This window comes from Sander vitreus, chromosome 12, assembly GCF_031162955.1.
Source record: "Sander vitreus isolate 19-12246 chromosome 12, sanVit1, whole genome shotgun sequence".
Taxonomy (NCBI): domain Eukaryota; kingdom Metazoa; phylum Chordata; class Actinopteri; order Perciformes; family Percidae; genus Sander; species Sander vitreus.
The window spans coordinates 25569079-25593046 of NC_135866.1; the positions used below are offsets into that span (position 1 = coordinate 25569079).

Sequence of the window (23968 nt, forward strand, 5' to 3'; positions counted from 1 at the left end):
TATCTCTTCTCTATTTTAGCATGCACCCCACCTCAACTTCTCACTTTTAGGCCCTCTGCCACCCCATTTAAAAACATTTTCTGACTCTGTGGTTGCGTCTGCAATCTTTTATGCAGTAGCCTGCTGGGGAGCTGGGAGCACAGAGAGGGACAGGAGAAGACTCAACAAACTGGTGAAGAGGGCCAGCTCTGTTCTGGTCTGCCCTCTGGACACCATAGAGGAGATGGGGAGAGGAGGCTGTTAGCCAGGCTGGCATCAATCATGGGCAACACCTCTCACCCCCCATACATGAGACTGTGAGTTCCCTGAGCAGCTCCTTCAGCAGCAGACTGCTGCACCCTCAGTGCAAGAAGGAGCGCTACCACAGGTCCTTCATTCCAGAGGCAGTCCGACTCTTTAATGCAACATCATAATGTAGCACTGCTAGCTGTTTCTGCAATATGAGCCATCACTGGACAATATTCTGCACTATGTACATTTATCTAGTTATTACTCTGTGTCACCTCCAACTGTGCAATATGTCATCTCTATTCATTCGCACCTTACTCATCTGTATATCTGTGTTTATATACTGTCTGTTTATATAAGGTTGTTTATTGTGTAAATACGGTTGTTGTTTTATTACTATTATTATTATAACTAATTCTATTCTATTTTTCCATTTCCTATAGTTTATGTATATTGTTTCTCCTATGTCTAATTAATGTGTATTTGTGTTATTCTAATGTGTGTACATCTTTCTTTTGAGCTGCTGTAGCACAGGAATTTCCCCAGTGTGGGATTAATAAAGTCTATCTTATCTTATTTCATTGGTTCCCTTGAGTTTTCCTGATTAGGCCTCTGCTCTTCCTGATTCCTTATCACAACAGTGACGCTTGGTTTACTTCATGACTTACCTCAAAGCATTTGAATCAATCTAACTCCACTTACAAAAATTGATGGTGGCAATTTATATTGGTTACCTAAGTTGTATTACTTTATTATATATAATATTTGTAATTCGCAATAAACCTACTGTAACTTCGCTACTGACCAGTCAGTACTTAAGTTACACTGAATACAGTATTTCCTAAACAGTGTTCCATGAACCCACTCTTTTTTTTTATATCATTTCTTAAATGAAAGAATACAATGTTGTGAAATGTTGATGATATTTTATTAAGCACTACAGGTTGTGAATAGTAATAGTTGAGGTTATCTAAACGATTGAGTCTTAGGGCATAATATTACAAGAAAAAAGTCGTAATATTTCAAGAATAAACTAAGAACAGAATAGGTTGCTTTTGAATCATAAATTGATTGGATTACATGTGCATGTTTTAGCATTTCCTGACAGTACATATGCTACTGTAGCCTACTGTAGTTTCAATTTTCCACCTTTGGTGAAGGGAAGAACCCAGACGCTTCCTCAAACTTTGTATCATCCAGATTAGGTGTGTGTCCGATGGTCGTGTCCCAGGTATATAGCATATCAGCTGATCGCTGAGTAATAGCATTATGCAGAACAGCCTAAAGGATAGGTAGATTATGGCTGCCTTTCACATAATTTACATAGAGCCCATTGAGCTTTAATCACATTCTGATGCCATGACTAAGCTCTTGCTCTGCTGTACTACAGCTGCTGCTTTAAAACACATGTGGTTATTGACTGGTTATCATACATGATGTAACTGCTTTTGAGTTCTCTGATAATAAAGTAAGTTGCTTATTGGTGAAACATCACTCATTCAACACATAAAAGACAGACTGCTCTTATCTGTTTGCTACAGGAGAGTATGAAAATCTCGACCTGTTTCACATAAATTACGACTTCATTCCTAAAATATTGTGATTTTATTCTAATTAAATTACGACTTTATTCTCACAATCTCAAATTTTGTTTCCCCTCCATGTGGGCCTAATACTCTGTCGTAGATCTAAGGTAAAAGAATTTCTTCAGGCTCCGAATCTTCACTCCTCATCAAAGCCTTTCTGTTACAGCCGTGGAAGTTGGAAAGAAAGAAAAAGAGAAAAAGCTGTTAGTTCTTCAGATTAGTATTGCTTCAATGCCACAAAGCAATGCATTAATTTACACACTTATATAAACCAACATTTATTTGTACTAATACTTGAATAGCAAAGCAACATGTTAAATGCAGCCAACAGAGGGCAGCACGTGTCAGGCTCAGATGCTGTGCATGCTTCAAACCTTTGAGCCCACATCACGGCTCTTGGCCCGCAGCTTGTTGACCTGAGACTCAGCAATGTCAGCTCTCTCTTCAGCTTCTTCCATCTCGTGCTGTAGTTTGCGGAACTTGCTAAGATGAACATTAGCCTGTTCCTCCTGTTTAGAATAAATAAAAGAAACATAGTTACACATTGACAGGGGAAGAAGCCAAATAAAGACCACACTTCACACATTTCCACACTTACAGCCTCCTCAGCAGATCTCTTGTAGGCTTTCACTTTCAGCTGCAGCTTATCTACCAGATCTTGGAGTCGGGCAATATTCTTGCGGTCCTCCTCAGTCTGGGAAAATAAGACACAAGGTTACAAAGTTAATTTCCTTTAAAAGAACTTTAACCACACATGCAGATTAAGGAAGCTAGCTACATGCTACAAACCTGATAGGTAAGTTCTTTGATACGGCGCTCATATTTACGGACACCCTTCACAGCTTCAATGCTTTTCTTCTGTTCCATTTCCACCTCATTTTCCAGTTCCCTCACCTGGTCAGGGACAATATTCTTTAGATAACAGTCCCAATAACTTATTCAACATAACTGCTAAAAAAAAACAACAGACATCACAAACTGGAAATAATTACTCACCCTGGCCTCGAGCTTCTGCACCTGCTTCTTGCCTCCCTTCATGGCGATCTGTTCAGCTTCATCCAGACGGTGCTGCAGGTCTTTGATGGTTTGCTCCATGTTCTTCTTCATACGCTCCAGGTGAGCACTGGTGTCCTGCTCTTTCTTCAGCTCCTCTGCCATCATGGCAGCATCAGTAATGGCCTTCTTGGCCTTCTCCTCAGTGTTTCTGCACTCCTGCACAGCATCTTCTACTTCTGTCTGAAGCTGGGCTGTATCAGCCTCCAGCTTCTTCTTGTGATTCATCAGGCTGGTGTTCTTTTATAGTACAATAAAGGTAATTCCGTTATACAATGAATGTACTAAAGGAACATGTCAAATACATTTTAAAAAGTTAGAAGTCTAGCATCTGCCATACCTGTGAGTGCAGGAGCTGCACCCTTTCACTAACATCCAGCAGCTCTTGCTCAGCAAGTTTGCGACCTCTCTCAGTTTGCTCCAGAGCAGACCTGAGCTCCTCCACTTCGGCCTGAAGAAGGGTGTTGCGTCTCTCAACTATTGCATTGTTTTCTTTCAGATCATCATTGGATCGAAGAGAGTCATCTAGCTGGAGCTGAGCATCCTGGAAAATGTTCAAAGCCTCCGGTTACAAAGATACCATAGTAATGATACCAGCAAAAATGAGAGGCATGTTCCCTTTTTTACCTTCAAATGTGCATGAACCGATTTGAGGTGTTTCTGGGCCTCAGCTGCCTGCCTGTTGGCCTGGCTCAGCTGGATCTCCATCTCATTGAGGTCTCCCTCCATCTTCTTCTTCAAACGGAGAGCCTCATTCCTGCTGCGACACTCAGCCTCAAGAGAGCTCTGCAGGGTGTCTATCATCCTCTGCAGGTTCCTCTTGCACTGCTCCATCTCCTCATCTTTCTCAGCTAGTTTACGCTCCATGTCTGCCTTCATTTGGTTGAACTCAAGCTGGGCTCTTAGAATTTTACCCTCCTCATGCTCAAGAGTACCCTAAGATCAGTGGTGGAAGAATTATTCAGATCCTCTACTTAAGTAAAAGTTCTAATACCACACTGTAAAAAGTAAAAATCCTGCATTGAAAATGTTACTTAAGTAAAAGTATGTAAGTATCATCAGGAAAATGTACTTAAAACATTAAAAGTAAAAGTACTCGATGCAGAAAAACCCTCACATTTTAGAAACTGGATACAATGAAAACTATAAAACTGTGTTTAATAAGCTAATCATTTCAGCTGGACTTGTAGGCCGTTATATTGGTAGGTAGTTTAATTTATAATAAAACATAGTATTTTATAAACTACATGTGTTTTGTGTGCAAAAACCTTAAAAAGTACAATATTTCGCTTTGAAATGTAGAGGAGTAGAAGTAGAAAGTGGCATGAAAAGAAAAGACTTGAGTAAAGTACTAGTACCTCAAATTTGTACTTAAGTACAATACTTATGTAAATGTACGTAGTTACATTCCACCACTGCCTAAGATAGACATAAGGAGTTTGTCAAGCCATATATATGTCCAAATATTCTCCAAATTACAGCTTCATTTTGTAAACTATACATATACATACGTGAGAAACTGAGGTTTTGAGGTTTTAGTCTTACCTCTGCTTCCTCGAGGGCAGACTGAATCTCACTCTTTTCCTGCTCTATCTGCTTACGGACTTTTTCCAACTCATGAACGGTTTTTCCTCCCTCACCAAGTTGCTCAGTGAGGTCAGAAATCTCCTCTGTGAATGAAAGTAATTGTACTTAATTTGGCACCTGCAATGTGTATTGTTTGTTTGGACACATTAAGTGATATATTACCCTGAAGATTCTTATTCTCTCTCTTCATGGTCTCCAGATGGTCTAGACATTCTTCATAAGAGTTCTTCAGTTTGAAGAGCTCAGTGCTCAGAGACCTGGCTTCCTTCTGAGAGCTCTCCAACTCACACTGACACTCCTCATATTTCTGTTTCCAGTCAGACAGGACCTGGACATTGAGATATAAGTTTTACAATTTTAAGTTTAAATCACCATGTCAAGCTCTCTACAGTTTTGGCAAAGCTGATTATTTGAGGAGACTCTATTTGCACTGTAACAATATTTTTGAAACCCCAGGTTTCTTGATGATTAGAAAATACTGATATACTTTGTCAAAGTGTCTTTGCTTCTTGTCCAGAGCAGCAGCAGCAGCATTAGACCTCTCCACATCCACCATGAGATCTTCAATCTCATTCTGCAGCCTGTGTTTGGTCTTCTCCAGAGACGAACATTTAGCATTCACTGCTTCCACAGCCTCCTCAGCATCCTGCAGACGCTGAGCCAGCTTCTTTCTAAAAAACAAAACAAGTTCTAAATGAAGGCGGTTGAGATGTGGAATGACACGCAGCGAAGGTTTATTCAAACTGGAGATATAAAACAAATATATAAAACATTGTATATTGGGGCAAGCTGCCTGAGCCTCCTACAGCTTTCCAAATAAAGATGATTTTTACATGAGTAATTTAAAATCTACGGCTGCCATATTCATACAAGCACACCAGTTTGTTGAGGCTGACTTTCACTGCGGTTTATTGTCTTTAAAGGAAACTCAAAAAGTGTTGCGCAATGGCTGATTATCCTATGGACTGTCATGAGGATGATAGCTAGTCATTTTACTTTTTATTCAAACTATTCTGCCTCAGTGTCTGCATTTTGATTCTCAATCCCATTGCCTGGTACCTACTAGCCTCGTGAGACCATCCTGATCTCGCGAGCTCCAGTTTTCCACTCGCAGATCAGTCTGGCATCTTGAGACAGAGAAAATGTGGAGCCGTTCGCCAAACGACCGACCAATCAGCGTTGGTTTTGAGGTGGGTTTAGGTGTGACGCAACGAGAAGCGACTGTGAATGATCCTCTTATGAGGAAGGAAACTTTAGTTTGAAAGCGTGAGGGCCTTCCGATGCCAGACTTGGAAATCAAGATGTGTCCACAGATGAGAGTGGCCCGAGCTGTATACAGTAAATACATCAAATTAATTTGATCTTATCAACACTGTGGGCCTGGAGGCAGTGTTTCACTACTCCAAATAATAAAAGGCCAAGGCCAGCCAGCAATTAACACTGGTATGTTGTTATATGATTTAGAGCCCTATGCAGTTACATCTGTAGGAGGCTCACGCAGCTTGCCCTGACCTTGACCATTGCCCCATATGTTTACTTTGCAGCCCAGTTCGCGGCTACCAGCTGCAGGGCTCTCGCTTAAAAGTGGACGATTTAAACAATTCTTGTTCCTATTAGTCACTTAGACACAAACACATAGGAAAATAGTTTACAGGTTGAAAAATACCAAAGTTCCTCTTGAAGTTTACTTCTCTTGAAGGCTTTATCTTACATCATTATTATGTCCTTGTATGTACTAGACTCACTTTGCCTCCTCCAGTTCCTCGGTTCTTTGGATGGCATCAGTTTCGTACTTGGTTCTCCACTGAGCAACCTCAGAGTTGGCCTTGGACATGCCTCGCTGCAATTCAGCCTTGGCCTCCTGCTCCTCCTCATACTGCTCCCTGAGCAGGTCACAGTCATGACGAGCAGACTGCACTGCATGGGCTAACGCATTCTTGGCCTGGATAAATATTGTTAATGTGGGTATTTCTCTTGGACATGCAACTAGTTTTGAAACGTAGAGATAAAATAATACATTTTGTCATTTTCATACCTTTATTTCCTCCTCTAGTTGTCTTTTTAGATCTTCAAGTTGTTGATTGTAGGAATTCTTTCCTCTGGTCAGCTGAGAAATAAGAGATTCTTTCTCCTCCAGCTGTCTTGAAAAGTCATCTAGAGAGGTAAAATAAGTTTTAGAATTGCATCGTTCCACATTAAACACATTTATTATTTCAAGTGCAAAACGTAACACTGACCGTTCTCAGCTTGAAGCTTGGCTTTCTGGGTGGTGTAGTCATTAACGGATCTCTGATATTCATCACACCTGGTCCTGTATTCATTCATTTGATCCTCCAAAGTTCTGCAGGTCTTTTCCAAGTTAATCTTATATAGGAAATATACCATATAGTTCACAGGCATTGTTTACTACTTTACAACATTAGACATCTCTAGACATGTATTCACTACTTTGCTGATTTGAGGGATAGAAGCCTTGATGTTAAATCTAGCTCGTTTTGTCCACCTATCCTAATAAGAACAACTAATGTACGTTGGAGGTGTTCATGTTCACGGTTTACTGATGTTGCATCACCTCTATGTATTAAACTGTCATCATTTAGTTAACTACTAGGTTGTCAGTTCCACCAGTGTGGAAATTTACCTGAGCAACTTGATGCACACATACCTTAGACTTAGCTACGTGTTCCATATTGGAGACCACATCATCCAGCTCCAGTCTGAGCTCGCTCTTCTCCTTCTCCAGTTTCTGCTTGACTCTCTGCAGGTTGTCAATCTGCTCTCCCAGGTCAGCCACACTGTCAGCTTGTTTCTTCCTGAGTGTGGCAGCAGTGGCTTCATGCTGCAGAGTGGCCTCTTCAAGGTCTCTGCGGAGTTTCAGGAACTCAGCCTCCCTCTTCTTGTTCATCTCAATCTGAGCAGATGTTGCTCCACCAGCCTCCTCCAGCCTCTCACTGATCTCCTCCAGCTCTCTGGCCAAGTCTGCTCTCTGCTTCTCCACTTTGGCTCGGGCAGCTCGCTCTGCTTCAAGCTCTTCTTCCAGCTCCTCAATGCGGGCCTAGTAGAACAACATGTTTAAATGTGGCAATACTTTGGGAAAATGTTATTGTATGTAATTCATTCACAGCCACTAGTTCACATTTGTACCTGCAGCTCTTTTATCTTCTTCTGGAGTTGAATGGTCATGTTCTGTTCATCTTCAATTTTGCTGTTTAGCTGGCTGACCTCAAAGTCTTTCCTGCAGAATTTTGTTTGATTAGTGTTAGCCAAATAAAACTGCATTCACAATAATGACCATACTGAATGAACAATGTCATGATGAATTTGTACTTTTTCAGGCGCTCCTCCAGCTGTTGCTTGTCATTTTCTAAATCCATTACAGTCTCCTGGGTCAACTTTAAGTCTCCCTCCAGCTTTCTCTTCGCTCTCTCAAGGTCCATTCGAATCTTCTTCTCTTGCTCAAGAGATCCTTCAAGCTTAATGCAAATACATTTGATTACAACATTTGTGAATCATTTTATTTTTAATACTTACAATATCATCTAAGTAGTACAATTTTGATATGGATTCTTACATCATCCACTTGCTGCTCCAGCTTGGTCTTGGCCTTGGTCAGAGTGTTGACTTTGTCTTCTTCACTCTGCAGATCATCCAGCGTTTGCTGATGAGCTTCCTGTAAGGCTTTCTTTTCTTTGGTCAACTTAGCAATGATATCATCCAGAGCAGCCATCTCTTCAGCCAGGTTCTTCACCTGTGAACCAAGAAAAGATGAGTTACTGGATGCCGTGTTAAGTTGCTGATCTGAAACAAATTAAGGTTAAGTTGGATGTCATACAGTACCTTGTTCTCTGTGGCATGCTTCTCTTTCTCCACTTTAGCCAGAGTTAACTCTAAGTCATCAATGTCTTTCTTCAGCTCAGAGCACTCATCCTCCAGCTTCCTCTTCTTAGCAGTCAGTTCAGCATTCATCTCCTCCTCATCCTCCAGTCTTTCTGTCAGCTCTTTGGCTTTTGCCTCCAGCTGAATCTTGTTTTTGATCAGCCCCTCACATCTTTCTTCAGCATCACAAAGATTATCTTGCTCCTGCCAAACATTCAATCTCATTAGCACATACCTTAATGATATGTTCAAAGGAAAATGTCAGTATAGTGGCATTCTCACCGCTTGAACTTGAAGTTGCAGGTCATTCTTCTCTTGAAGAAGAGAAACCATTTTCTCCTCTAGTTCCTTTCTACGAGCTTCAGATTTTGCGTAAGCCTCTTTCAGCTTCAGGAATTCTTCCTTCATGTTTGCCATCTCCTTTTCTGCCTCAGCAGATCTCAACAGAGGTTTGATCTTGAAGAACAGCTTCATCCAGGGCCAATTCTTGACCCCCATAAATGAACGGACATTCCATTGGATAATTAATAATGCTTCTCTGCGTTCCACCATCTTCTGATACTCAATACGGGACAAAAGACCACGGGATCTGGCTTGAATACCGGTGATGATTTTGGAGAGACGCTCATCTCTCATCTCCTCAAGCAGACCCAGCAAACCAGCCTTGAAGAACACCTAACAACACAAATGGGTATTTAACTTTTTAGCTATCTTCTTCATCTCTTACTGGGATGTTTCACTTATCCCAATATCAGAACAACTTCAGATGATACCTTGGTATGTCCAAACTTGTACTGATTGTGATCAATATCCAAAGAACCAAGAAGTTTCTCAGCTCCCTTCCTGCTGTCCATGAACTGACCCTCAGGGATGGCAGCAGGATTCAGGATGCGATATCTGGGAAACAAAAAACAAAAAGTATTTTGGAGAATAATATTTAACTTCTGTTGAAATTATACATTATTTGACTTAAATCGGATAATACCGTTGTTTGAAATCTCCATAGAGGATCCTGTTGGGGAAGCCCTTTCTGCAGATCCTGATGCCTTCCAGCACACCGTTACAGCGCAGCTGGTGCATCACCAGAGGGTTCTCCATGGCCCCAGGAGTCTTGGTCTCATTGGGGATGATGCAGCGAACAAAGTGAGGGTGAGTAGACCTCAAGTTGGTCATCAGCTTGTTCAGGTTTTCCTTTTAATATGATGAAGCATACATTTATAAATACTGGCTTTTATAGCCAGTTATATTAACATGTAAAATACCAAAAATGTCATACACAATACCCTATGAAGAGCGGACACAGTCTGAAATGATGATCCCTTCTTCTTCTTCTCTTTTTTGACTTCACCATCACCCAAAACTGTTCAGAAAAATAACCTGAAAATGTAACCTTATAGCTAAACAAAAATACATGTAGAATTTCCAATCAAGATAATCACATTAGGGTACCTGCTTCTGCTCCAGCATAATTTGCGAAGAGGACAGATAACACCTTGAGATTAGACTTCTGGTAGAGTCCTACAACGGTCTCATTCAGAGGATCCTTGTTCTTCACCAGCCAGTTGTTGATATTATAATCAACAATTCCAGCATAGTGAACCAGGGAGAAATGGGCCTCTGGTTTCCCTTTAACAATTCTGGGCTTCTGGAAGTTGGCAGATTTCCCCAGATGGTTGTCATAGAGCTTAGTTTTAAAGGTGGTATCAGAGGCTTTGGGGAACATGCACTCCTCTTCAAGGATGGACATGATACCCATGGGCTGAAGGGACAAAAATATGAGTGGTTTGATAAGAACATGTTTTTTAAAGCTTTTTTATTCATGAACGGTTAATAGTCCAGCTTCTCACCTTTTCAATCAGGTCAATGCAGGCCTGCAAGTCCATACCAAAATCTATGAAAGTCCATTCAATGCCCTCTTTCTTGTACTCTTCCTGCTCCAGCACAAACATGTGGTGGTTGAAAAACTGTTGCAGTTTTTCATTGGTGAAGTTGATGCACAGCTGCTCAAAGGTGTTGAACTGCAAAGAGAAAATATATAGGATTTTCTATCCATTTTGTTGAAAGAGGGCTGGTTAATTGTGAGCTAATAAGATCATTTACATCAAAGATCTCAAATCCAGCGATGTCCAGCACACCAATGAAGTATTGGCGAGGCTGCCTGGTCTCCAGTGACTGGTTGATTCTTATCACCATCCACAGGAACATCTTTTCATAAACAGCCTTGGATAGAGCTCCAATGGCATAGTTCACCTGGAAAAAAGACAATATATCTATTACAAAGCATAGAAATAAATACAGCTTTTTTCATGCAAGCTTTTTAGCCTCTTCAGATGTTGCCATATACTGTAGAAAACAGAATGCATTCCTGTATTGGTTATAGAACCTTTGTGTATAAGATTTAAGTTGACTTTTTTGTACTTCTTACTTGAGCGACACTTTGTCCCTTGGTGACCCACTCATTTCCTACTTTGACTCTTGGGTGACAGAGACCCTTGATGAGGTCCGCTGAGTTCAGGCCCATCAGATATGCGACTTTGTCAGCATCTGAATAAGGAAAGTGAATTATGTAAAACTGCCTAATAAGGCCATTGTCCATCTTTATTGGTTCTGGGCCAGCATGACAAACAGCTTCTCTCACCTTCAGTGCCATCAGCCTCTGCCTGCTCTTCACGCTGCTTGGTCTTGAACTTCATGTTGCCATGATGCATGATGGCACCAGTCAGCTTGTACACAGAGTTTTTTTCCTCTTGAGTAAAGCCCAACACATCAAAGGCACTCTGTGGAGGAGCACATGATAACTCCTCAAGATTTGTGCAAGTAATATAGTTTTGATCCAAATTCTAAATTTGGGACTCAAAAAATTCTAAATCCTAAAAAGCTACCTTAATAGTTATTCTGTACTCAGTGAACAAACTGTACAATAAGAAATGAACAACTTCATTGTGGGTAGTCTGACGTCTATGTCAGAACGCAACTGTCCAGTCAGAGCATAAATTGCGTGATCAGCGCAACACATACAGAGAGCTTAATGAAAGTTCAGAAACTGCCTACTACTTTGTACCTGTATTTGTGAACTCAGCAAGAGACCGTGTTCAAACCGACTCTACCCCTGAATGAAATAATGCAGCCCCCTCATTCATCAGTGGAGCCAGTGAGTTGACACATCAGGGGTGCCAACACAAAGGGGTCCAGCAAAACAACACACGGTCATCCAGAAAAAAAGTTGAACCTGGTTAAACTTTTGCTGGAATGCAACGTGACTTCCTCCAACAAGATTGTTATCCAATCAAATGCATGCAAGTGCACATTCCTGGTAGACTACTTTGAAATCTGAACGCCTTATTTGTACCGTACCTTATTTCTACATCGCGATTGTTTTGAGGTAGAAACGAGAAAAGATTACAGAAAGATTAAATAGTTGATAACTTTCTAGAGTTGTAAAATCCTGTCTCTGAGTATTATGAACAGCTCAGAAGTGCTTTGGCTTCTGATAAGTCTTTGAACACATTAATCTGTTACTCCAACTGGACTTCCTGGATTGCATTTCATTGTCTTACCGGTACCTTAACCAATACAGCCCCCTGCTTTGTTTGAACACTGTCTTGTTTTTGGAATGAAACCTGTGTAACTCATTTAGTCATAATGATTAGAGTTTAACGTCATATTGTAAAAAGAGGAATGAGTGAGAGCCTGACATCTGTTGCCATCAATTCCTCTGCATCATCAATGGAGGCCACTTGGGTTTCCCCCTGAGAGATGAAGGCATAGTCGTAGGGATTATTTGTGATCAACAGCATCTCTGGAGGACAGAAAGAGAGAGAGAGAGAGTGTCAGTCAAAGTCAGACAGATGAACACACAAGTGCAATAAAAAGACAATGACAGCCATGGTTTTAATTTTTTCACTTTTTCTTTTCATGGTGGCCAACCACCACTGAGACAAAAATGAATCACAGCCTTGTACTAACCCAGGAGTTCAGGCTTCTTATTGGAGAGAATCTGGTAAAAGATGTGGTAATCTCTTTCAGCCTTGAGCTGGAAGGTCACACGAGACTTCTCCAGAAGGTCTGAACAGTGAAAAATACAAGAAAGAAAAAATGTCATATGTAAAATCAACTCTAGACCTATGTTGTAAAACATAAATAAAATAATATTAACAGTATTAGTGTATGTTAGATACGGGTGTTTGATCTTACATGTTTCAATATCAGCAGAGGCCAACTTTCCCCTGGCATCAAAATGAATCCGGATGAATTTACCCTGAAAATATATTGTAGTTTATAGTTTGCATTTTTAAAGAAACCTTGATATCTGCTACTGCCACTATTAACTTGGAAACTAAATAACATAATTCACAATTTAGTCATACAAAAATTAGACACTCACAAATCTAGAGGAGTTGTCATTCCTGATGGTCTTGGCATTCCCGAAGGCCTCCAGAGCAGGGTTAGCCTGGATGATTTGATCCTCCAGGGTACCCTGTCAAAAGGGAACATTATATATGCTCAATCTGTAATAAATGTTTAAAGCTACACAGCGAGACTTTAGCAACCTCTGGTGGCAGTTTTTGAAACTGAGCAAGCAAGTAAGCAAATCCATTCCATTTCAGTTAAAGGGGGTAAGAGTTACGACAACTTCCACAACTCACACCTTTGACAGAGCTTATTAGTTACCTTGTCCTTGGCAGTGGGGTCTTTCTTTACACCGCTAGCTGCAATACTTGCAAAATACTGGATGACTCGCTTTGTGTTGACTGTCTTTCCTGCACCAGATTCTCCACTGCAATTGAAAAGTCAATGATCAATACTTACAGTAGCATAATGTAGAATAAGATTTTATTTCAGAGCATTTAATGTCATATATGCTTTTCAAGAATAAGACATTACATACGTGATCAAAATTGACTGGTTTTCGCGGTCTACAAAAACAAGTTTGCAGAGAGTACAATTTTGTGAGTATCAAGATTCAGCACAATTACAGTACACGTGACAAAAGTTATCTAAATTTATTTAGGTTTTACCTGACAGCATGTACTGATAGGCATTGTCAGAGATGGAGAAGATATGAGGAGGAGCTTCAGCCCTCTTCTTTCCTCTATAAGCAACAACCACCTCTTGGTTGTAGACTGGCAGCCACTTGTAGGGGTTGACAGTCACACAGAAGAGCCCAGAGTAGGTCTGTGAAACACAGAAAAAATATAACTGTTCTCACATCAACCATTTGTAATTTAAAACTTTATGTTTTTATATATTGATCATTTCAGGTTTTGGACACACTATTTTCTCATTTGTGTACATTTGACTTTGAACTAATGCCAATATTTATTTAAGAATAGGAGCAAAATGAACCATGATCTCATCTTCTATACGTGTAAACATACTGTGTTACAGTTTATTGACACATCTTTTTCATGTCATTGTAGACTACTCACATAGATCATCCATGCTGCATAACGCTCTTTGAGGTTAAATAGCACAGCTGGTTCATGGAGGAAGGTCAACATGGCCATGTCCTCGATCTTGTCAAACTTTGGAGGATTCTGTTGCAGAATCTGGGACTCTTTGACCACCGCAGTCTAAGGAAAATTAATGCAGTTTTCTGATTAATACAGTATGTATTAGTCACATTATCAAGGGTTTGAATCCGACCTGAGGCCCTTTGCTGCATGTCATCCCCCCTCTCTCTCCCCCATTTCCTGTCTCTCTTCAGCTGTTATAATAAAGGGGAAAAAAACAAAAATATCTTAAAAGTAAGTAAGTAAGTAAGTAAGCTAAACATTCAGTGATTTTGTTAACGTGCATGCATGTGCTACCCTATTATACAGCTTGTGTAACATTACAAAGCATGCCACACATGGCAGATGGCAGCAATGCCTCGTTTCACCAAACACTTCACTGGAGGCACTTTCATGGCAGTGGTACTCAGGGTCCCAATAGAATTTGTATTACACTCACTCAAGGATAGATGCTTTGAATCACACATAGAGTTACTCTCACATTATCACTTGCTCCCAGACAAGGACTCTCACAGACACACTCTTTCTAGTGCTGCTCTAACTGATCCTGGTGATCGAAGTGACCCAGTTGGGATGGATTCAGTTTTCGTTCTGGGACAGATTGGTTTCAAGTGAACTGAAGAATGAAATGGCGCAGTCTCTGGATTTGACAGTGCTTAACTTTTGGCATTCTAGGTAGATTAAGGCAAAACATTTATTTTATGTCAAGTATTTCCCTATTTCATTGAGAATTCATTCTCTTAAAACTCTGTTTATGGCCTGCCTTTTACTTCTGGTTTCCCAAGATTATTGCAAGTGCTGTATTTCAGCAATGTGCTTACACTTAGTTTATACTGTACATGTTGACTTGTTAAGGTTATGGTTTGGATTGATAGTAATTGTATTAGGTCAATTTTAATATAGCCCAATATCACAAATCACAAATTTGCCTTAGAAGGGTTAGGGTTAGGGTTGTACAGCAGAACACCCTCTGTTCTTTGACCCTAACATCAGATGGAAGGAAAAACAGAAAGAAACCTTTAGGGAGGAACTGAGGAGGGAGCCCTGTCCCAGGACGGACAGCCATGCAATATAGTGGTATGTACAGAACAGACCAGCATAATGAAAGTAAAGTATAAACAATCCATATGACACAATGATACATAGAAAGTGAGAGGAGAGAGAGAGGGTTGGGAGAGAGACAGAAATGCTCAGCCACCCAACCTATAACAATAATAATACTAACAATTATAATAATAATAATAATAATAATAATAATAGAAATATGACTAATAATAAAAGTCGTTTCAGTAAAGATAATAGAATGATGATATAATAATAGCAGTAATAATAATAATAATAATGTATCATTGCAACTATGATAAGAAAACTGTATGTGTTGTTAATGATATAAGCTAAATGTCTGAATGGTAAAATGAAACCACTAACCTTCCCATTCTGTGTCTCTACAGTGACCTTGTCTCCATCTCGGCTGCTGATAGTTGCCTTCACAAACTCTTCCACTGGATCCGGGACAAAGCATTCCTTCTTTATGTCGAAGAGACGTGTGGAGGCCTCCATACGCTCCTTGTCCGACTTCCTCAGGTACGGAGCAGCCGCCCCAAACACAGACATCTCCGCATCCCCCATGGCTGCACTAATGTACACACAGTTAGTAGAGGTGATAAAGGGTTCACTCTGTCTGTATCTCATACTTCACTTTGTTATCTTTTACTTTACTTTTCAACTGTGGTTTCAAGGAAAATGTAAACGTTTGTCTTGTATATCAATCTTTAACTCTATAATATGAATTGCTTAGGAGAGGAAAATTTACCGGTGGATTCAGCGCCGATGACAGGTGAGCTCAGACTTCAGAGTATGCCAGTGACCTAAAGGGAGTAGAGAAAACTATAAGCAGGATATTGTGAGGATATTGTATCGTATTGTAAATGTCTGAATTACAGTTGCTTACTTACATTAGTATTTGAAAAAGTAACAGGTCTCTGGTTTTTCTTACTAGTATTTTGGATCATTAGTTCAACCTAGTTAGTTCAAATGTTCAAAAGTATATCTGACAAAAACATTTTGTGGCATACACCTTGTTATGTCACTCTTGTGTTAGCTATGCTTTAAATAAAAAATAAAAAAGTGTACATTCCTATCACATATTTAAATTGATGTACCTTTAGTTTAGACAGCAGAAAAATACAGTATAAAAACAGCATGAATTCAAAGTACAACCAGACTTACAGAGGCCAGGTGAAGAGGAGCAGCTGCTAGACCTGTGGTGAAGGCAAGGATCAAATATATAACCCCTGATAACCCTGCTTTACAAGGCCAAGGTTACCACCCTGTCCCACTCACGCACACACACATATCTCAACATGTACACTACTTCACACATTTTCCTTTACCCTCACACACACACACACACACACACACACATTGTGGTCATCGCCATCACTTTCATCACTTATGATAAGGCTCTCATGATGTCTGGCTTCTCTCTCTGCTCACGTCCAAATAATGTGATTTTTTGGGAACAGTGCCAAGAACTTTCTCTTACATAACTCGCCTGTCACTTACCAAAGCACAGCCTTTTATCTCTAATTCTACCACAGTTGTTTGTAGAGCAAGTGACAGCAGATCAAGCATCAATCATCACATCCATACATATATTAAATAATCCATCAAGACAATACAGTAATAAAAAGTCATACTAAGATTGGCATCTGAGCCATTTTTCCAGTGCCTGCTTAAAACCTCCTAAACTTCTGACCATCTTTAGATTTCCTGGCAACCTGTTCCACAGGCTTGTTGCTACATACAAAAAGGACTCCTTACCAGATTACTCTTAACTCTAGGAGGTACAAAATCAGTAGAGCTGCCCCTGGTGGAGTTATAATTTATAAATAAAATTACCAAAATTGCCTATTTCTTTTATATCAAATTCACTTGTATTTTTTTTAATTTATTTATTAATCTGTTTCTGCACACTAATAGCCACAGTATGTGGTATGTGTGCAACTGTGACCAGTGGGTTCTGGGAAATCTTTTTTTGCTCTGAAAAACAAATCTCAGGCACAGCCTGAAACAGCAGAAAATCTTAGCACGGTAAATAGGAACAGTAGGTGAAACTGCTTCTATTTACAGTTTACTAAGTCTGTCTTGAAAACAGACTATTTCCACAATAGATTATAACTATTTTGACTCTTTTAACAAATTAAAATAACTATTAATAAATGCAACAATCAAAGGGTTGTGCAGAATCCCTTTTTTAGTATTTGAACTTTTTGGGAGATTTTGTTTTTTTCTATTAGCAAAAGTTGTGGATAGTACCTGGTAGCCGGTACTTTTTTGGTACCACCTGGTCGAGGTTGCGAGACAGCTGAGCCGATATTAGAAGGTGGAGTTAAAACACTGCAGACCACTGATCGGTCAGAGAGAATGGTAACTAGCGCAACATGGGACATCCGGCACAAACCGCCATTTTTAAATAAGATACAGTCTATAGTGACCACAGTTTAAAAAAAATGGCAGCCTGCAAAACTTAGCTGTACACTATACAGTACATTCGACAAGTGCAGACATCGTCGATAAAAAGGATCCAGCGAGTGTCGTGTTGATGATGTTGCTTCAATTTCATGCGGCTCAGCTGGACGAATCCTAATTTGATATATTTTGTAGGTTTAATGATTTGTGTTGGCCCATCTCTTGCCAATAGCATAGTTGATACAAACGTTATTAATCCATTAGATTATATAAAGGGTTCTTTTACCTCTTTTAGTAATTTTGATCCACCTGACTTAAAGGAGGTGAATTATATTAGAATTAAAAAAAATCTGCTCCTGGTCATGATAAAATTGGCACCTCCTTAATTAAAGAAGTCATGATTTCTATTATTAAGCCTTTTTCATTTATGCATTATTCATGAAAACTGGCATCATACCCTGTGACCTGAAAATGGCTAAAGTTATTCCACTCTTTAAAACAAGTGATCCTAAATCCTTTCAAAACATTGTACAATTTAAATACTGCCATGTTTTAGAAAAGTTGTTTATAAAAGAATTCGGGACCACTTACAATATGCACTATGATCACCAGTATGGATTCCATAAAAACCATCCAACTTATATGGCACTTTTAGAACTTACTGATATAATATATACAGCTTTGGATAATAATGAGTATGCAGTATGTATATTTTTAGATTTTTCGAAGACATTTGACACGGTTTACCATGCTATTTTGCTTATAGTTTATAGTGACCACAATTTTAACAACAATCAACGAAGTGCAGACATTGTAGTGGTTTGCAAAAGCTCAATGCATCCCATGGGTTATGGCAGCTGCAGCTCTGCACGGACAGTTTGATTGACTGCTGGTACAAAGAAGATCTGTTATCATAGAAAAATGAAGAGTTAATTTACAGCATACTCTTTAAAAGCAGCATTTTTAATCTTTACACTTTGGCAGGGTATCAAGCCATTCAAGTCAAAAGCCTAAACATCCACTTTTCATGACTTTTCATACATCATAAAGTTGCATATTCATAGTCTTTAATAGATGCCGTTGAGTCACTGTTTTTGTCCAAATAATTTGCAATAAATTAATGAAAAAGGTCCTGCTCGGTATGGACACTTCTGTGCTCCCGGAAATAACAAATTGAATCTAAAGAACAGTGGCAGGCAGAGGGATTACAATTATAGCTGCTTCTTTTTAAGTGAACATTGTTGCATGTATTATACATTAAACCAACTTTTGTTAGTTAAAATAAAGTCCCAGTCCACTCCTAGACTGTGAGTTCTCTATCCATAGAAAGCTGCCCTTGTCATTGTTTACTCATCATTTTGGTATTTAGCATGTGTGCAGTTTATTAATCCTCTGGGTGTGATGGATATTAATAAACCTTTTGTTTGTTACAAATTCCTGACCTCACTGCCTTCCGCTGCATGACAAACCACACAAAGTGGGTTTGAGCCTGTTTACTGTCCACACCATCAGTGGCATTTTCAGCCTGATAGCTGCAGGGGAGATAAGGGCTCCCTTTAACTAGTACTGAATTGAACCATGCTCATGTCATGGAGACAAAATAAGACCATGGCTAGACAAAGAACTTGAACTGAAGTGTTATTCCTGTTTATTGTCTCAGTCATGATTTGGCCGTTATATTTCAGACACTAAAGGTTTTATAATGTTATGATACTGAATATTTGTAAATGTTAATGAATATTGTTAAAAATTACAGCTTTTAGTTACAGAATTGTCCCCCAGGAGCCACTGGTTTGCTATGCCTATCATCCTAGGAGTAAATTACTTTTATTTTGCAAGGGGTATAGCTGTGTATGTGTGCCCCAATACTGTTCAGCACAGATTTTGTAAGTGCAGTAAGTAGCCTAAGTCATTAAAACTGAATTGTGTCAATAAAAAAAACATTCAGACATATTTTTGTCTTTTGGTAGGAATGAACAAAAAGCCTCCAGCATGTCCATCCATGCCCTTCCTTTTTGGCTTTCTGCCTTGGAACATTTTCAGCAGCAGGACAGGGTAGAGCAGATCACGCAGTCAGCTGTTTGTGTTTTCAGTCAGTGCCGGATTAGAGGTGTGATCCTACAGCTGACAGCCACTCTGGATTCCTGCGCACCACACAGACACCCGGCCCTTTAATGGATCTGCACAGGGAGGGGTGAGTACTGCATGTGGTACTACCTTCTCCTTCAATTAACTGAAACCAAAAATACAGTTAAAAGTGAAACAATAGTTGAAGGATGCTGATGAAGATGCAATTTACACAGTGGATCTAACATATTAGCACTTTTATTTGAATGATTAAACAAGTGCTGTGTTTAATCTTAGGGTCTACAAGAGTTGTTTGCGAGAGAGCAGGGAGAGGGAGCTAAAGTGAATGGACTGTTTCACTTTTATCAAACAGATGAAAATTAAATAAGTTTTGACCGGTACAATGATTATTATGCCAGCTAGGCCAAAGACACCTGGTATTGGTTATTATTACTGTTCTCTTCTAATGTTGTTAGAATAAATCAATATGTTTCTTTGAAGTGCTTTTTTATGAAAACTTGTTTTTGTTCCCTATTCAAAATATTAAAAAAAATATTAAAAATACATAAATCTCCCTCATTGAAAATTATATGAATATGCAAATATTGTTCTTTTCAAGTGTTTAACTACTGGTTACAAGATGTCTTCTACTTTAAAGGAACACGCCGACTTATTAGGACTTTAGCTTATTCACCGTAACCCCCAGAGTTAGATAAATCCATACATTCTCAGAAAGGCGAAGCATTGCTGATCTGCTCAGGGCTTCTCAGGTGCTGCAAAGCATATCACTTCGCCCAAGTAGCAGAAGTAGCACTGCTTCGCCTTTCTGAGAATATAGTTCCCAGTTTATATACAGTTAGAAGATGGCTGTGTCTCATGTGACCTTGTTATTTGTACACGCTGTGACTATACAAATCACAACATGTAAACAGGAACATGTTGCCGTTATTTTGTCACTTACTCAGAGCAGTGAGCTAGTTGGAACCGATTACTTTCAGGATTCGTGCTAGGCTAAGCTACCGGTGGAACCGTCGGACAGAGTTACAACACGCACGGAGATGAGAAGGGTATGTATGGACTTATCTAACTCTGGGGGATACGGTGAATAAGCTAAAGTCCCAATAAGTCGGCGTGTTCCTTTAATGAAAAATCCATTCTGTGAAGTAAGTTGGGTAAGTTTCATACTCAACCACAATTGGCTTCCAAACTACTTGTGATGTCACAAAATCCTGCAGATTTTCAAAGTGAAACTGTTCTGACTGAGCCATCTCCCCTCTGTGTTGGAGTATGTTGTAATGTTCCAGTTGATCCACACAGTGGCAGTATGCTTTCAAATAGGATTCACGAAGAAGAAACTCATATGCCTTTCATTTCATGTTTAGACTGAGGGCGCTGTGATCTGAAGTTACTGAGTGGATTTATAGATGTATCACTTCCGATGCGCCTGAGCATAATCCTGACATTATCGGTGCTGTTACCTGGAGTTAGATGTTTTAAGTATGTCTCCATCAGAATGACAAAACTCAAGCCTTCGTTCATTGAACACTCACTGTATCTTGGCTCCAAATCTACTCAGCATCTTTCTTTCTACTTGGGTTTTCTATCACATTTTGAAAGGTTGTAGTATGTGTGTGTCATTAACAGCAGATAGAAATTGTAACCAATATCACGTGTCTAACTTGGTGATGTTGTGTTTTCCACCCAGCATATGGAACCTCTTTCTACTTCCTATAGATGTCAGCAACACAAAAGTAACTGCAGTAGGCGGTGCCACAGTTTATTAGTTAGACCGTATTGCTCTTGGAGGTGCTGTTGCACTAAAGTTTCATCAGTATTAGAACCACCTTATTTCATCATTGTGTTTAGTCCTCATATCAAAACCCACTGGATGGCATGTATTGCATTGTGGCAGCAAACTAAATAGTTGTTAGTATAGTAGTTATAGTTACTTATGGCACTCTACAGTGTAAGTTACAGTATTGTTGTGTAGGGAAACTCTTCCACAGGGAGGTCAGATTCAGAAGAGAAAGGTCTGTGTACGTTCTGCTCTGAGATGATATGAGAGTCTCTCTGCTCACCAAGTCAACCTGTAGTCTTAGGCCACATCTACACTACTACGCTTTCATTTTTAAACCATGTTTTGAGACAAAAACAATCTCATCCACACAAGATTTTTAGCTCCAGGAGCAGAACTAATCTCCGTCCATATTAACACGTCTGCCAATGCATATCACATAACCATTCACATACACTGGGCATGCACATGCCGGTGTAAACAGGAAGCAGATTGTCTGACGTTACTCTGCAGTTGAAAATCATGGATGTAGAAGTTAGAAATACAGAAAATACTTTGGAGAAAGAACAACAATGGCAAAAAGTAAGAGCAGGGATTTATTTGCTTGGACCAACGACGAGGTGGAACTGTTACTGAAAGGTATGTAAGCCTACCTAACCAATTAAGACTGACTGACATGTGTGCCCGTCCAGACTACAAAGCAACCCCCAGAGTTTTCAAACTTAAATGGTGGCAGCAGTGTTTCCAAATGTCTCCCTTCTTAGGGGCTCGGAAACACACGCAGTAGAGTGGACGTGAGGCGTAAATGTAGCAAAAGTTATTGGTTTTTAAACCAATATGTATTAGTGTAGATGTAGCCTTACAAGATTTGTGTTGTACCAAATCAAACCTGCAGCAAATGCTCCTAAATAGAAGGAGACTGGGAGTCACCCACCTCCTAAAGTTTTTGTGGTGACAAATACAAGTTTTGAATGTTTTTAGACCTTTGCCAGATTTACTTGTTACTTGTCTTGTCTCACTTGAGGTTCTGAAGCATGTGAGGGATCTATTAGACCCACTTCAGTTTGAGCAGTTGGCCATGACTTGTAGAGGTTGCAACACTTATCCTCTCAATGATTCTACATTTGAATCAACATTTCCCTGACACTGTAAAACAAAATCTGAAGATAATTACCTTCACATTAGTAGGATCTATTGCAGGGCTGCTGTATTAGGTTACATTGCCTTCCAGAAGTGTTTCTGTTTGTCTGTGTGAACATTGTTATTTATAGTTTTTATATGTGAAGTCTGACTGCAGACAGAGTGAGTCAGTGGGGACAAATATACAGACAGACCTCTTAAACATCTGAGGATCACTTATAGCAGTACAAGAACATTCATTAAATGCCCAATGTAAGTACAAATTGTGGTTTCCTGTAATCTGATGATCACCATTCCTAAAAAACATGGCCATTAGATCTGGAAGTAATCCAACTTGTTACACTAATCGATTGTTAATTATGGATTGACCCAAAAAATAAGCTCTTTTGAGTTCTCCAACAAACAAAAAACAATGTCCTCCCGGCATTTATATTACTTTGAGGTGATGTAACAAATGGTTAGTGGATCGAATGCTGTCTGTAACTTAACTAGACTGTTCAGCCGTTCTGCACACAGTTGGAGAGTAGGGAGACATTTAACACTTCGAAAGCAGGTCAACTTTTATTTCTGGAGCAACAGCAGGTTCAAAACAGAAACTGACAGATGGACAGCTCAGACATTTCAGAATCACAAAGTACAGCAAGGGACATAAGAAGATTATAGTAAAAAAAATAAAGGAATAGTGCACCAAATGAGAGGAACCTTCCTCATGTTGAATTACACTCATGTTGATCCATGTCTTAGTTGCCAGAAGATTAAAAATACACAAATAGGGTAACCTTTTTAACTTACATCGGTCCAGTGAGCATGATCATCCTTGAAAAAATGTTTAATTTCAACACAAACATGAAAACATGCAAACTAAATGATTTAAAATTGTGTAACATCATTGTACAATGGAAATATTAATTGCACAAACAACAAGTGTAAGAGACATGCACGGAGATGGAACAGACAAAAAAAAAAAGGTTTTTTTTAGAGAAAAGTTCTTTGCTAGAACAGATATGAAACTCAAACTTTATCATGAGAATGGGGCTCCTAAGGAAAATATAACACAATAACACCACAGCAACAAGTGTAAATCACAAAAGATAATGCAACAACAAAACAAACTGGATACATTTGGCAAATTCCTATTTTGACAGCAGAAATTAAGGATGGATCACAGATTTATGATGAGACAGTTATCTTCTTGCCAGTGGATTTGAAAATATTGTTTGAGAAAATGGAACCTCTCAGCAGGGCTGGATTACCAAAAGTGCTAATTGTTCCTCCCAGGGCCACTGAGCAGGTTAATCCAACCATGCCTGTCACACACAGTAAACTGGTGTGAATTTGTGGTTCCACACAAAAAAAAAACTTGATTATGTCTTAGATCCATCATAAACAGCAGCTGCAATTCTTGACTGTCTTTAAGGAAAGGTTAGACATTGTTAGAAAAGTTAGACACACTGCTAGCAGCTGGTTAGCTTAGCTTAGCACAAAAACTAGAGGAAACAGCAGGGCTGGCTCTGAACAGAGGACAGTTATCTGCCTAGCACCTTTGAAGAATTAACACGTTTATATCTTGTATATATTGTTTTTAATCTGAACAAAAACCTATGGGGGCTATGTGCCGGAGCTTTTGTTTTAAAACTTTGGCTGAGAGAGAG

At 39.4% G+C, this 23968-nt stretch overlaps 1 protein-coding gene across 1 annotated transcript; it reads right to left on the bottom strand.

Moving 5' to 3' along the window:
* Positions 1-1950: 1950 nt before the first annotated feature.
* LOC144527010 (myosin-7-like) lies at positions 1951-15472 on the bottom strand. Its single transcript, XM_078264825.1, has 36 exons — positions 15272-15472; positions 13760-13903; positions 13349-13505; positions 13219-13246; positions 13002-13107; positions 12715-12807; positions 12525-12588; positions 12297-12395; positions 12026-12129; positions 10969-11107; positions 10756-10874; positions 10431-10580; positions 10178-10348; positions 9780-10089; positions 9614-9690; positions 9316-9521; positions 9104-9227; positions 8613-9005; positions 8292-8534; positions 8026-8202; positions 7782-7927; positions 7599-7689; positions 7120-7509; positions 6692-6818; positions 6490-6608; positions 6200-6396; positions 4942-5125; positions 4617-4782; positions 4413-4537; positions 3495-3803; positions 3208-3411; positions 2811-3107; positions 2604-2708; positions 2413-2508; positions 2189-2323; positions 1951-1971 (listed from the first exon to the last, which is right to left on the bottom strand). The coding sequence occupies exons 1-36, from the start codon at positions 15470-15472 to the stop codon at positions 1951-1953; spliced, it is 5817 nt and encodes a 1938-aa protein (XP_078120951.1).
* Between the last annotated feature and the right edge of the window lie 8496 nt (positions 15473-23968).